The sequence below is a fragment of the Triticum aestivum genome, chromosome 2D (genome assembly GCF_018294505.1).
Source record: "Triticum aestivum cultivar Chinese Spring chromosome 2D, IWGSC CS RefSeq v2.1, whole genome shotgun sequence".
NCBI classification, from domain to species: domain Eukaryota; kingdom Viridiplantae; phylum Streptophyta; class Magnoliopsida; order Poales; family Poaceae; genus Triticum; species Triticum aestivum.
Window position 1 is genome coordinate 91007573 of NC_057799.1, and position 15433 is coordinate 91023005.

General features: G+C 49.3%; 1 protein-coding gene across 1 annotated transcript; it reads left to right on the forward strand.

Annotated features, from left to right (window-relative positions):
* Window positions 1–2256: 2256 nt before the first annotated feature.
* On the forward strand, window positions 2257–3678 carry LOC123051872 (probable carboxylesterase 18). The gene has a single exon (XM_044474863.1). It carries the CDS (start codon window positions 2495–2497, stop codon window positions 3548–3550), a length of 1056 nt encoding a protein of 351 aa, XP_044330798.1. The 5' UTR covers window positions 2257–2494; the 3' UTR covers window positions 3551–3678.
* Window positions 3679–15433: the final 11755 nt, after the last annotated feature.

Consider the following 15433-nt stretch of genomic DNA (forward strand, 5'->3'; position numbering starts at 1 on the left):
GTTGGCGCTCACGCCCCGCCACAGTGGGCCGCAGCCCAATTAGCTTTGTCAAAAAAACAAAAGGTCGCTCGGCATTTTTCATTTTCGTTTGCTCCCTTTTCTTCTCTCGGTTTTCTCTTCTGCTGCTGTTTTGTCCATAGAAAACACCGGTTGCCATTTTTTCAGTTATTTTTTCATGGGTTTAAAAAAATTGTGAGTTTTTAAAAAAGTTCACAAGATTGAAATTTTTATAAAAAATCATGAATTTGAAATTTGTTCACGAATTTAGAAAATTTCTCGTCGATTTGAAAAAAGTTCATGAAGTTTAAAAAATACAAAATTCCGGTAAATAGTCTTGATTTTGTGTTTTTAATGTGAAAAGAGTTTGCAAATTTTAGAAAGAAATGTTAATAAAAAATAAAAAATGAAACAAAACCCGTCCTAGAAAAACCACCAAAGAAAAGTGGGAGAACAATCTAGAAGATTCAAAAGTGATGGAAACAAGAAGCGTTGTAAGGGCCGACCCACTATGGAATGGCCGGGAGCTGTTGCGAGCGTTGTGTACCAAATGGCCACTATTTGAAAGTTGTGGGGTCTGTGTAGTGCCGATCTCAGGGCGCTATAAGCTCTCACCACCGTTGAAGCACCGAGCTATCACTTGGAACCTCCAACACACCTTGTCGCAAAGCCTAAGCCATCAAGCCCGCCACGGGAGCCTCACCAATACCAATGGCATCTAGGAACCCGCGCTCGCGCATCGCATCCCGTGCTTAATAATGATGGCCTTGCACAAATAGAAAATTGAAATGAAGTTCGAACAGAGCATCGCTTTCAACCTCACCATCTTCTCCGATGTAGCAACCGTGGAAGGAAGGCAAAAGCTCAGCAACTTCCACCAAGCCTTCCAAAGTCATTCTCACCACGGGCTTGGAAAACCGCAAGAGTCACCCACCATCTGGGAGAGAGAACATCAGTCGGGGATCTCCCTATAGAGCAAGCCATCACATGATGCCACTGAACAACGATGAGGATTACAGACAAATGTCAACAAAAAGGACGAAACAACCACCAATTAGCAGCATAACTTCACAAACCTTGACACACCGGGGGGCGAGTGCACCAACACACACCGTGGGATCCAACCAAATCTGACGGACCATAATCTTCACGCGCTCTCCACAAACGTTGAACACACCGCCAAAGGACCTTATTCCAACTCTATGATGTCGTCGTCGCCCAGAAGCAAACACAAGACCTAAGGCCAACTCCATCGCGCGACCCATCTGGTCCGGGTTTGTCCGTATGGGGCAAAATCTGGCCCAGCGGGTATACCCAAACGGACAGAGTGGTCCGTCCCAACCCCAAACCATGAGCAAATTTATGCGACCGATGCGTCTCGGCGGAAAAAAGCGAATGCTCTTCTCTCCTCCTCTCGTCCGCTTGTGTCCGTCTCTGGCCCACCTGTCAGCGACCCACACTCCTTGCTCGCTGCTGCTCCGCTGCGCACCCGCCGCCCGCCGCCCGCCTCGCGCGCTCCGCCGCCGCCCGCTGCCGCAGAGGAAGGGGCGGGCACGGCCCGGGGCAGCCTGGGGCGGGGCGGTCCTTCGCAGTGAGGAGCTCGAGGCAGCGCGTGCTCCCGGGGCCGCGACGGCGACGGCAGAGGAAGGGGCGGGCGCGGCTCGGGGCGGCCTGGGGCGAGGCTCGGGCGCGTGCGCGGGGCACAGCGAGCTTGGGGCGGGGCACGCGCAGCAGGGCGGCGGCCAGCTCGCGGCAGGGCTCCGGGGTGCGCGCGGTGGTGCGGCAGCGAGCTCGGGGGCACAGCGAGCTACTGGGTACACGCGGGTGCATGCGGTTCGGCGTCGGCGGGGCGCACGCGGCGGTGGAGCTCGGGGTGGGGCGGGACGGCGGCGAGGCAGAGGTGCTCGAGGCAGGGCGTGTCCGTTTTGGGGTCGGGACACCTCGTGCGCGTTGGGTGTGAATACTTCAGGCGCCTGTCCGCCTCCCGGACGTCCGCCAAATCGTACCTCAAACGAACAGAAACGAACATATGTTTAAGATCGTGCGCGGGAGTTGGCCTAACAAAAAGGGAACAAGATCCACCACACCTTGAAGAACGTCGTAGGGTCACCGAAGGCACGGCTGACCAGCTGCGATGCTGATAATAGGCGTGGGTAGCTGGATCTAGCGAGCTTGGGTCCAGGAGGAAGGTGGGAACATGATCTTGAGTACTGTACACAAATATTTTCCGTTGAAAAAGCGTTATTCTTAATATCTTTTGATCCGCCGTATACAATTGCAAGCTCAGACTGCGTGTCACTCTCGAACAAATAATTTCTCCATTCTCTCGTGTGCCATGCACTGCTTCTGTCACAGTCTCAACAGCCAGATTGACAACCAATTATTAGCTTGCAATGCATTTTCGAGTGCATATAAACGGGAGTAGTACTCGGCAACTCGCAGCGCTAGGCTACTTCAGTTCAGTCTGCCACACAATTTAACACCGGAGGAGTGAGACATGGAGGCCACGACGAAGAACCAAGAAACGGCCGCCGGCGACAAGCCCGCGCCGCCGGTGCTGCCGTGGTCGGTGAGGCTCCAGCTGTTCGCGCTCGTCACCGCCAACGACATCGCGCAGCGCCGCGACGGGACCGTCAACCGCTTCCTCTTCTCCTTCGGCGACCGGCAGTCGCCCGCGAGGCCGCGCCCGGACGCGCACGGCGTCCGCTCCGCCGACGTCACCGTCGACGCCTCCCGGAACCTCTGGGCGCGCGTCTACTCCCCCGCAGCGGAGGCGACCCCACTCCCCGTCCTCGTCTACTTCCACGGCGGCGGCTTCACGCTGCTCTCCGCGGCCTCCACGCCCATCGACGGCATGTGCCGCCGCTTCTGCCGCGAGCTGGGCGCCGTGGTCGTCTCCGTCAACTACCGCCTCGCGCCCGAGCACCGCCACCCGGCCGCCTACGACGACTGCGTGGACGTGCTCCGCTACCTCGGCGCCGCCGGCCTCCCCGCGGACGTCTCCGTCCCGGTCGACCTCTCCCGCTGCTTCCTCGGCGGGGACAGCGCGGGGGGCAACATCGTCCACCACGTCGCCCAGCGGTGGACGGACGCGGCTCCCTCCGACAGCCCCGTCCGCCTCGCCGGCATCGTCCTCCTGCAGCCGTACTTCGGCGGCGAGGAGCGCACGGAGGCGGAGCTGAGGCTGGAGGGCGTGGCGCCGGTGGTGAACATGCGGCGCTCCGACTGGGCGTGGAGGGCGTTCCTGCCGGAGGGGGCGGACCGGAACCACCCGGCGGCGCACGTGACGGGCGAGGCGGGCCCGGAGCCCGAGCTGGCGGAGGCGTTCCCGCCGGCGATGGTGGCCGTCGGCGGGCTGGACCCGCTGCAGGACTGGCAGCGGCGGTACGGCGCCATGCTGCGGCGGAAGGGGAAGGCGGTCAAGGTACTCGAGTTCCCGGACGCCATCCACGCCTTCTACTGTTTCCCCGAGCTCCCCGACTCCGGCAGGCTCGTGGAGGAGATCAGGGCGTTCATCGGGACCAACGCGCCCACTCATCACCCCGATGCTTGAGAAGATCGAGCTCCAGCTCGTGTGCGTGGTAACTACTAGCGATCTGCGTGATGCGAGTGGGATGATGCGAACATAATTTGTTTGTGGAACCGGTGTGCTACCATAGTGATCTATTGCGTTTTGGATAATTCGATTGGAAGCTTGGATCTGCACTTGATTGAGACGAACTGCCGTGTGAACCGTGAGGTGTGCCGTGTGCTGTGCGTGCGTAGGCGCCGCATGGAGCCGTCGACGCTCCGGGCTCGCGCGCGCTGCACGAGGTCGTTGGTGCACGTGGGACGTGTGGAGAACAGGCAGCCATATTCTGCCGGTATCGAGCGCGGACCACACGATGGTCCAATGCATTCCCTCTCAACCGGAGAAAAAAATTAAAGAAACGGTATTCACACGCAGTGCGACGCCGCCTGAACTGCAACCATTTCTTTTTATTTCACCATCGCACACGCGTGTCAATAATGTACAGAATCCTGGCCTGGAAGGAAAAATGTTCGATAACGAGAGGCCACGTGGCCTCACCTATCCTGCTCCAGGGAAAAGATCAGCTTAACTGAAGCTGAGTTATTTCTTCAGCGGTTGAGAAAGAACTTCCATGAAAATTGAAGTAGCGCGTTGATTTCTTTTTCTGCACGAGCAGGTCGTTCTGCTAGCCGAGTTACACATACACATCCTCCCAGGTCTGTATACATTCGGCACTCTGATTACGACATTTGCTAAGCATGAAAAAACAATTAGAGTTATGCTTATGTGCACAAGAAAGGATGGCGCCTAGAGAGGAGGAACGGCGTAGCAAGCAATGAAATGCTTCAGGGAGTTCCGATTCCTGTTTCAGCCTGTTTTATTTTAATTTTACTTTGTAAAACCACTGCTCCCTTCGTCTAGGTTATGCACCGTGACTAAGGAGGAGGGAAAAATGAGAGAACTTAATGTTTATTTGCTAATTAATAGCATTGCATGCAATGAACTAACCACTGCATGTCGTGTTTGCTAGTCTCAAGTCATTAAAATCATGCACACCCCACATATCTTATTGGTTGATATGTCAAGAAATAAGAAACGAGGTAGAAGTTAATGCACCGCGCCTAAGTGTTTTGGAATTATTTGGTTTTCGTAAGATGACTTACACACCTAGACGGAGGGAGTATCATTAATTGTCTAATTGTCGGCACGGGGGCTCCCCGCTTAAATATATTTCAATTTGTTTGGTATACTCCCTCCGTCTAGATGTGTAAGTCATCTTACGAAAATCAAATAATCCCAAAACACTTAGGCGCGGTGCATTAACTTCTACCTCGTTTCTTGTTTCTTGACATATCAACCAATAAGGGGTGTGCATGCTTTTAATGCCTTGAAACTACCAAACACAAATGCAATGGCTAGTTCATTGCATGCAATGCTATTAATTAGCAAATAAACATTAAGGTCTCTCGTTTTCCCCTCCTTCTTGGTCACGGTGCACAATCTAAGATGACTTACTCAATTAGACAGAGAAAATAATATATTTTACAAAACTTGGGAGGCTAGGTTATCGCGCCATAATCCTGCGTGAGTAACGAGAGTGGCATCATTTAGATGAGGTGCCTATGGAGTGAGAGCATGTACAATTTTTCGGATGATTTTACTAGTATCAACCTTGACACCCGAAACACTTTCAAATTTTCCGAGTCCCAGATCTCCAAGAGGATGATTAGTATGATGAAGCTTGAGATCGACCTGGCATGCCAGAGGGCATCATTACTGGAATTAGCTTATTTGTCGTCAGCCAGCAGACAGCAAAGAAGGTCTTTACCGTCCGCTTACAGAAAACGGATAACAAAGAACTGGCTGATGGCAAAGAAGGTCTTTGCCATCCGTTAGCGGATGGCAAAGAATCTTTGCCGTTAGCTGGCAGACGGCAAAGATAGAGGTGACCCACACTAACGAGCTGATTAAAAAAAACTTAATGGCCCCCCTCTTTGCCGTCTGCTAGCGGACGGCGAACACAAAAAAGCAGACGGCAAAGGTGGGGCGGACGACAAAGAACTAACCTAACTAACGGCCGATTCCCACCCCGCCCCTCCATCTCTCTGTTTCTCTCCCTCTCTCCTCCCCGACGAACACAGCCACCACCGCCGCCGCCCCCGCCGCCCGCCGCCGCCCCCAGTACCCGCCGCCGCCCCGCCTCTCGCCGCCGCTTGCCCCGTCGCCCGACCACCCCGCCGCCCCCACCTGCCGACGCCCCATCGCCCCACCACCCCGACGCCCCGTCGCCCCACCACGTCGCCGCCCGACCGCCCCGGCGCCCCGCCGCCCCTACCGCCCCGGCGCCCCCGCCGCCCCCACCACCAGCCCACCACCCCGGCGCCACCGCGGCCCCATCGCCCCCGCCTCCCCGCCGGCTCGGCGCCGCCGCTCACCGCCCCTCCTGAGCTCCACCGCCCCGGAGCCCTGCGGCCCCCGTCGCCACCGCCACCCTGCCGGTGCGAACCCCTGGCCCCCATCTGCTCCGGTGAGTTATTTTTTTCTGTTTTTTCTGTTTTTGTTGTTTAATTGTTAGTGTTAGATTTAGTGCTAGATATGTGTTAGTGTTAGATTTAGTGTTAGATGCAGTTTAGTTTTAGTGCTAGAATATGTAGAAGAAGAAGAAGAGGAGGGGAGAAGGGAGGAAGAGGAGGAGGGAGAAGAAGAAAGAAAAGAAGAGGAAACCCTAAACCGTAGTTTTCAGTTATAGTTTTACTTTAGTTTTATTTTCAGTTTAGTTTATTTTATTTTAGATTAGTTTTAGTTTTAGTTCAGAAGAAGAAGAAGAGTAGAAGGAGGAGGAGGAGGGAGGAAGAGGAGGAGGAGGAAGAAGAAGAAGAAGAAGAAGAAGAGGAAGAGGAGGAGGAGGAGGGAGGAAGAGGAGGAGAAGAAGAAGAAGAAAAGAAGAAGAAGAGGAAAAAGGAGAAGAGGAAGAAGAAGAAGAAGAAGAAGAAGAAGAAGAAGAAGAGAAGAAGAAAATGAAAAAAGAGGAAAGAAGAAGAAGAAGAAGAAGAAAAAGACACCCCGACACCGACAACCCGACACCCCGACCCCGACACCCCGACACCCTGACACCACACCCCGACCCCGACCCCGACACCCCGACCCCGACACGCCACCTCGACACCCCGGCCCCGACCCCCGACACCCTAACACCACACCCCGACCCCGACACCCCGAAACAGCACCCCGACCCCGACACGACACCCACGACACCAGAGGCCGACGGGGTCATATATTTGTGAATTATGAGTTAGGTCATATATTTTTCGATTTTGTTATGAAAAACGTCATATATAATTGTGTTGATCGGGTAGATTTAAACATCATATATATTTTTCGATTTTGTTATGAAAAACATCATATATTATTATTCCTGTCGGTATTTTTTTTATGTTGTAGTAATTTCGTTTACTCTCTTTGTCATGGCAGGTGTTGAAAGATGGTGGGCGCTGGTCCGGAGTGCTCCGAGGCCCCTTCTTTGTCGGCGCGTGGTGGGAGGTCTTCCATTCCACCCGCACAAATCCACCGAGCGTTGCTGGACAGTATGGCGACACCGTCGGGCCCTTCTTCGTCGACCGCGGTGCCCAGCAGGGGACGAGGTAAGGGACTGAGAGAGGAGTTGGAGCACGTGGTCGTGATGGGGAACGTAGTAATTTCAAAAAAATTCCTACGCACACACAGGATCATGGTGATGCATAGCAACGAGAGGGGAGAGTGTTGTCCACGTACCCTTGTAGAAAGAAAGCAGAAGCGTTAGCACAACGCGGTTGATGTAGTCGTACGTCTTCACGATCTGACCGATCAAGTACTGAACACACGGCACCTCCGAGTTCAGCACAAGTTCAGCTCGATGACGTCCCTCGAACTCCTATCTAGCTTTGAGGGAGAGTTCCATCAGCATGACGGCGTGGTCACGATGATGATGTTCTACCGACGCAGGGCTTCGCCTAAGCACCGCTACGATATTATCGAGGTGGATTATGGTGGAGGGGGGCACCGCACACGTCTAAGAGATCAAGAGACCAATTGTTGTGTCTATGGGGTGCCCCCCTCCTCCATATATAAAGGGGTAGGAGGAGAGGGCCGGCCAAGGGGGTGGCGCGCCCTAGGAGGGGGAAACCTACTCCAAGTAGGTTTGCCCCTCCCTTTCCTAGTCCAAGAAGGAGGGGGAAGGAAGGAGTGGGAGAGGGGAAAGGCAAGGGGGGCGCCGCCCCCTTCCTTGTCCTATTCGGACTTTGTTGGGGAACGTAGCAATAATTCAAAATTTTCCTACGTGTCACCAAGACCAATCTAGGAGATGCTAGCAACGAGAGAGAGGGAGTGCATCTTCATACCCTTGAAGATCGCTAAGCGGAAGCGTTACAAGAACGCAGTTGATGGAGTCGTACTCGCGGCGATTCAAATCGCGGAATATCTGATCTAGCGCCGAACGGACGGCGCCTCCGCGTTCAACACACGTACAGCCCGGGGACGTCTCCTCCTTCTTGATCCAGCAAGGGGAGAGGAGAAGTTGAGGGAGAACTCCAGCAGCACGACGGCATGGTGGCAATGGAGCTCGTGGTTCTCCGGCAGAGCTTCGCTAAGCACTACGGAGGAGAAGGAGGAGGTGTATGAGGAGGGAGGGCTGCGCCAGGGAAGAGGTGCGGCTGCCCTCCCACCCCTCCACTATATATAGGGGCAAGGGAGAGGGGGCCCGGCCCCTTTAGATCCCATCTGGTGGGAGGGGCGGCGGCCAGGGAGGGTGGCTTGCCCCCCAAGTCAAGGGGGCGCCTCCTCCAGGGTTTCCCCCAACCCTAGGCGCATGGGCCCTAGGGGAGGTTGGTGCCCAGCCCACTTAGGGGCTGGTTCCCTTCCACCTACAGCCCATAAGGCCCTCTGGGGCAGGTGGACCCTCCCGGTGGACCCCCGGAACCCCTTCGGTGGCCCCGGTACAATACCGGCATACCCCCGAACACTTCCGGTGACCGTATGATGACTTCCCATATATAAATCTTTACCTCCGGACCATTCCGGAACTCCTCATGACGTCCGGGATCTCATCCGGGACTCTTCCCATAACAACTCTAGCGTCACCGAACCTTAAGTGTGTAGACCCTACGGGTTCGGGAACCATGCAGACATGACCGAGACACCTCTCCGGCCAATAACCAATAGCGGGATCTGGATACCCATATTGGCTCCCACATGTTCGACGATGATCTCATCGGATGAACCACGATGTCGGGGATTCAATCAATCCCGTATACAATTCCCTTTGTCAATCGGTATGTTACTTGCCCGAGATTCGATCGTCAGTATCCCAATACCTCGTTCAATCTCGTTACCGGCAAGTCACTTTACTCGTTCCGTAATGCATGATCCTGTGACTAACTACTTAGTCACATTGAGCTCATTATGATGATGCATTACCGAGTGGGCCCAGAGATACCTCTCCATCATACGGAGTGACAAATCCCAGTCTCGATTCGTGCCAACCCAACAGACACTTTCGGAGATACCTGTAATGCACCTTTATAGCCACCCAGTTACGTTGTGACGTTTGGTACACCCAAAGCATTCCTACGGTATCCGGGAGTTGCACAATCTCATGGTCTAAGGAAACGATACTTGACATTAGAAAAGCTCTTAGCAAACGAACTACACGATCTTGTGCTATGCTTAGGATTGGGTCTTGTCCATCACATCATTCTCCTAATGATGTGATCCCGTTATCAATGACATCCAATGTCCATGGTCAGGAAACCATAACCATCTATTGATCAACGAGCTAGTCAACTAGAGGCTTACTAGGGACATGTTGTGGTCTATGTATTCACACATGTATTACGGTTTCCAGTTAATACAATTATAGCATGAACAATAGACAATTATCATGAACAAGGAAATACAATAATAACCATTTTATTATTGCCTCTAGGGCATATTTCCAACAGTCTCCCACTTGCACTAGAGTCAATAATCTAGTTCACATCACTATGTGATTGTAATGAATCCAACACCCATGGGGTTTGTTCATATCTCGCTTGTGAGAGAGGTTATTAGTCAACGGGTCTGAACCTTTCAGATCCGTGTGTGCTTTACAAATCTCTATGTCATCTTGTAGATGTACCTACCACGCGCTACTTGGAGCTATTCCAAATAACTGCTCTACTATACGAATCCGGTTTACTACTCAGAGTCATCCGGATTAGTGTCAAAGTTTGCATCGACGTAACCCTTTACGACGAACTCCTTTTCCACCTCCATAATCGAGAAAATTCCTTAGTCCACTAGATACTAAGGATAAGTTCGACCACTGTCATGTGATCCCTTCCTGGATCACTATTGTACCCCTTGACTAACTCATGGCAAGGGACACTTCAGGTGCGGTACACAGCATAGCATATTGTAGAGCCTACGTCTAAAGCATAGGGGACGACCTTCGTCCTTTCTCTCTCTTCTGCCGTGGTCAGGTCTTGAGTCTTACTCAATACTCACACCTTGTAACACAGCCAAGAACTCCTTCTTTGCTGATCTATTTTGAACTCCTTCAAAATCTTGTCACGGTATGCATTCATTTGAAAGTACTATTAAGCGTTTTCGATCTATCCTTATAGATCTTGATGCTCAATGTTCAAGTAGCTTAATCCAGGTTTTGCATTGAAAAACACTTTTCAAATAACCCTGTATGTTTTCCAGAAATTCTACATCATTTCTGATCAACAATATGTCAACAACATATACTCATCAGAAATTCTATAGTGCTCCCACTCAATTCTTTGGAAATACAAGTTTCTCATAAACTTTGTATAAACCCAAAATCTTTGATCCTCTCATCAAAGCGTACATTCCAACTCTGAGATGCTTACTCCAATCCTTAGAAGGATTGCTGGAGCTTTGCATACTTGTTAGCATCTTTCAGGATTGACAAAACCTTCTGGTTGTATCACATACAACCTTTCCTCAAGAAAATCGTCGAGGAAACAATGTTTTGACATCCTATCTGCAAGATTTCATAAATAATGCAGTAACTGCTAATATAATTCCAACAGACTCTTAGCATCGCTACAAGTGAGAAAGTCTCATCGCAGTCAACTCCTTGAACTTGCCGGAAAACATCTTAACGACAAGTCGAGCTTTCTTAATGGTGACACTTACCATCATTGTATGTCTTCCTTTTAAATCCCATCTGCACCCAACAGCCTTACGACCATCAAGTAGTTCTTCCAAAGTCTATACTTTGTTTTTATACACGGATCCTCTCTCGGATTTTATGGCCTCGAGCCATTCGTCGGAATCCGGGCCCATCATCGCTTCTCCATAGCTCGTAGGTTCATTGTTGTCTAGCAACATGACTTCCAAGACAGGATTACGTACCACTCTGAAGTAGCATGCATCCTTGTCGTCCTACGAGGTTTGGTAGTGACTTGATCCGAAGTTTCATGATCACTATCATAAGCTTCCACTTCAATTGGTGTAGGTGCCACAGGAACAACTTCCTGTGCCCTGCTACACACTAGTTGAAGTCATGGTTCAATAACCTCATCAAGTCTCCACCATCCTCCCACTCAATTCTTTCGAGAGAAACTTTTCCTCGAGAAAGGACATGTTTCTAGAAACAATCACTTTGCTTCCGGATCTGAAATAGGAGGTATACCCAACTGTTTTGGGTATTCTATGAAGATGCATTTATGCGCTTTGGGTTCGAGCTTATCAGCCTGAAACTTTTCCACATAAGCATCGCAGCCCCAAACTTTTAAGAAACGACAGCTTAGGTTTCTCTAAACCATAGTTCATACGGTGTCGTCTCAACGAAATTGCGTGGTGCCCTATTTAAAGTGAATGCGGTTGTCTCTAATGCCTAACCCATAAACGATAGTGTAATTCGATAAGAGACATCATGGTATGCACTATATCCAATAGGGTGCAGTTATGATGTTCGGACACACCATCACACTATAGTGTTCCAGGCGGTATTAGTCGTGAAACAATTTCCACAATTTCTTAATTGTGTGCCAAACTCGTAACTCAGATATTCATCTCTGTGAACATATCACGGACATTTTATCCTATTGTCACGACGATCTTCAACTTCACTCTAAAATTACTTGAACCTTTCAATAATTCAGACTTGTGTTTCATCAAGTAAATACACTCAGCATCTACTCAAATCATCTGTGAAGTAAGAACATAACGATATCCACTGCATGCCTCAGCACTCATTGGACTGCGCACATCAAAATGTATTACTTCCAACAAGTTGCTTTCTTGTTCCATCTTACTGAAAACGAGGCCTTTCAGTCATCTTGTCCATGTGGTATGATTTGCATGTCTCAAGTGATTCAAAATCAAGTGAGTCCAAACGATCCATTTGTATGGACTTTCTTCATACTAATAGACATGGTTCGCATGTCTCAATCTTTTCAAAACCGAGTGAGTCCAAAGATCCATCAACATGGAGCTTCTTCATGCGTTTTATACCAATATGACTCAAGTGGCAGTGCCACAAGTATGTGGTACTATCATTACTATCTTATATCTTTTGGCATGAACATGTGTATCACTACGATCGAGATTCAATAAACCATTCATTTTAGGTGCAAGACCATTGAAGGTATTATTCAAATAGACAGAGTAACCATTATTCTCCTTAAATGAATAACCGTATTGTGATAAACATAATCCAATCATGTCTATGCTCAACGCAAACACCAAACAACAATTATTTAGGTTTAACACCAATCTCGATGGTAGAGGGAGCATGCGATGCTTGATCACATCAACCATGGAAACACTTCCAACACATATCGTCATCTCACCTTTAGCTAGTCTCCGTTTATTCCGTAGCCTTTTACTTCGAGTTACCAACACTTAGCAACCGAACCGGTATCTAATACCCTGGTGCTACTAGGAGTACTAGTAAAGTACACATTAATATAATGTATATCCATGCCTACCTTCTCATCTACCAAGTATCTAGGGTAGTTCTGCTTCAGTGGCCGTTCCCCTCATTACAGAAGCATTTAGTCTCGGGTTTGGGTTCAACCTTGGGTTTCTTCACTAGAGCAGCAACTGATTTGCCGTTTCATGAAGTATCCCTTCTTTCCCTTGCCCTTCTTGAAACTAGTGGTTTTACTAACCATCACAATTGATGCTCCTACTTGATTTCTACTTTCATGGTGTCAAACATCGCGAATAGCTCAAGGATCATCATATCTATCCCTGATTTGTTATAGTTCATCACGAAGCTCTAGTAGCTTGGTGGCAGTGACTTTGGAGAACCATCACTATCTCATCTGGAAGATTAACTCCCACTCGATTCAAGCGATTGTAGTACTCAGACAATCTGAGCACATGCTCAACGGTTGAGCTTTTCTCCCTTAGTTTGCAGACTTAAGAAACTTGTCAGAGGTCTCATACCTCTTGACGTGGGCACGAGCCTAAAATCCCAATTTCAGCTCTTGGAACATCTCATATGTTCCGCGACGTTTCAAAATGTCTTCGGTGCCTCAATTCTAAACCGTTCAACATTACGCACTGAACTATCACGTAGTCATCAAAACGTGTATGTCAGATGTTCGCAACATCCACAAACGACGCTCGAGGTTCAGCACACCGAGCGGTGCATCAAGGACATAAGCTTTCTGTGCAGCAATGAGGACAATCCTCAGTTTACGGACCCAGTCCGCATAATTGCAACTATCAACTTTCAACTAAATTTTCTCTAGGAACATATCTTAGTAGAACTAAAGCGTAAGCTACGACATAATTTGCAAAGACCTTTTGACTATGTTCATGATAATTAAGTTCATCTAATCAAATTATCCCACTCAGATAGACATCCCTCTAGTCATCTAAGTGATACATGATCCGAGTCAACTAGGCCGTGTCCGATCATCACGTGAGACAGACTAGTCATCATCGGTGAACATCTCCATGTTGATCGTATCTACTATACGACTCATGTTCGACCTTTCGGTCTCTTGTGTTCCGAGGCCATGTCTGTACATGCTAGGCTCGTCAAGTCAACCTAAGTGTTTCGCATGTGTAAATCTGGCTTACACCCGTTGTATGCGAACGTTAGAATCTATCACACCCGATCATCACGTGGTGCTTCGAAACAACGAACCTTCGCAACGGTGCACAGTTAGGGGGAACACGTCTCTTGAAATTTTAGTGAGGGATCATCTTATTTATGCTACCGTCGTTCTAAGCAAATAAGATGTAAACATGACAAACATCACATGCAAATCATAAAGTGACATGATATGGCCAATATCATCTTACCCCTTTGATCTCCATCTTCGTGGCGCGGCATGATCACCTTTGTCACCGGCATGACACCATGATCTCCATCATCATGATCTCCATCATCGTGTCTTCATGAAGTTGTCTCGCCAACTATTACTTCTACTACTATGGCTAATGGTTAGCAATAAAGTAAAGTAATTACATGGCGTTTTCATTGACACGCAGGTCATACAATAAATTAAGACAACTCCTATGGCTCCTGCCGGTTGTCATACTCATCGACATGCAAGTCGTGATTCCTATTACAAGAACATGATCAATCTCATACATCACATATATAATTCATCACATCCTTTTGGCCATATCACATCACATCCTGTGACTAACTACTTAGTCACATTGAGCTCATTATGATGATGCATTACCGAGTGGGCCCAGAGATACCTCTTCATCATACGGAGTGACAAATCCCAGTCTCGATTCGTGCCAACCCAACAGACACTTTCGGAGATACCTGTAATGCACCTTTATAGCCACCCAGTTACGTTGTGACGTTTGGTACACCCAAAGCATTCCTACGGTATCCGGGAGTTGCACAATCTCATGGTCTAAGGAAACGATACTTGACATTGGAAAAGCTCTTAGCAAACGAACTACACGATCTTGTGCTATGCTTAGGATTGGGTCTTGTCCATCACATCATTCTCCTAATGATGTGATCCCGTTATCAATGACATCCAATGTCCATGGTCAGGAAACCATAATCATCTATTGATCAACGAGCTAATCAACATGAGGATTACTAGGTTTCCAGTTAATACAATTATAGCATGAACAATAGACAATTATCATGAACAAGGAAATACAATAATAACCATTTTATTATTGCCTCTAGGGCATATTTCCAACAGACTCAAGGGGAGGGGGCGCGCCTCTTGCCCTGGCCAGCCCCTCTCTTTCCACTAGGGCCCAACAAGGCCCATTAGTTCCCGGGGGGGGGGGGTTCCGGTAACCTCCGGTACTCCGATAAATGTTTGAAACCTTCCGGAACCTTTCCGGTGTCCAAACATAGTCGTCCAATATATTGATCTTTACGTCTCGACCATTTTGAGACTCCTCGTCATGTCCGTGATCACATCCGGGACTCTGAACAACCTTCGGTACATCAAAACTCATAAACTCATAACATAACCGTCATCGAAACTTTAAGCGTGCGGACCCTACGGGTTCGAGAACTATGTAGACATGACCGAGACACGTCTCCGGTCAGTAACCAATAGCGGAACCTGGATGCTCATATTGGCTCCCACATATTCTACGAAGATCTTTATCGGTCAGACCGCATAACAACATACGTTGTTCCCTTTGTCATCGGTATGTTACTTGTCCGAGATTCGATCGTCGGTATCTCAATACCTAGTTCAATCTCGTTACCGGAAAGTCTCTTTACTCGTTCTGTAATACATCATCCCGCAACTAACTCATTAGTTGCAATGCTTGCAAGGCTTATAGTGATGTGCATTACCGAGTGGGCCCAGAGATACCTCTCCGACAATCGGAGTGACAAATCCTAATCTCGAAATACGCCAACCAAACAAGTACCTTCGGAGACACCTGTAGAGCACCTTTATAATCACCCAGTTACGTTGTGAT

What these genes read in the sequence shown, in the direction of transcription:
- LOC123051872 (XM_044474863.1), top strand. Translation starts at nt 2,495, where the DNA reads ATGGAGGCCACGACGAAGAACCAAGAAACGGCCGCCGGCGACAAGCCC.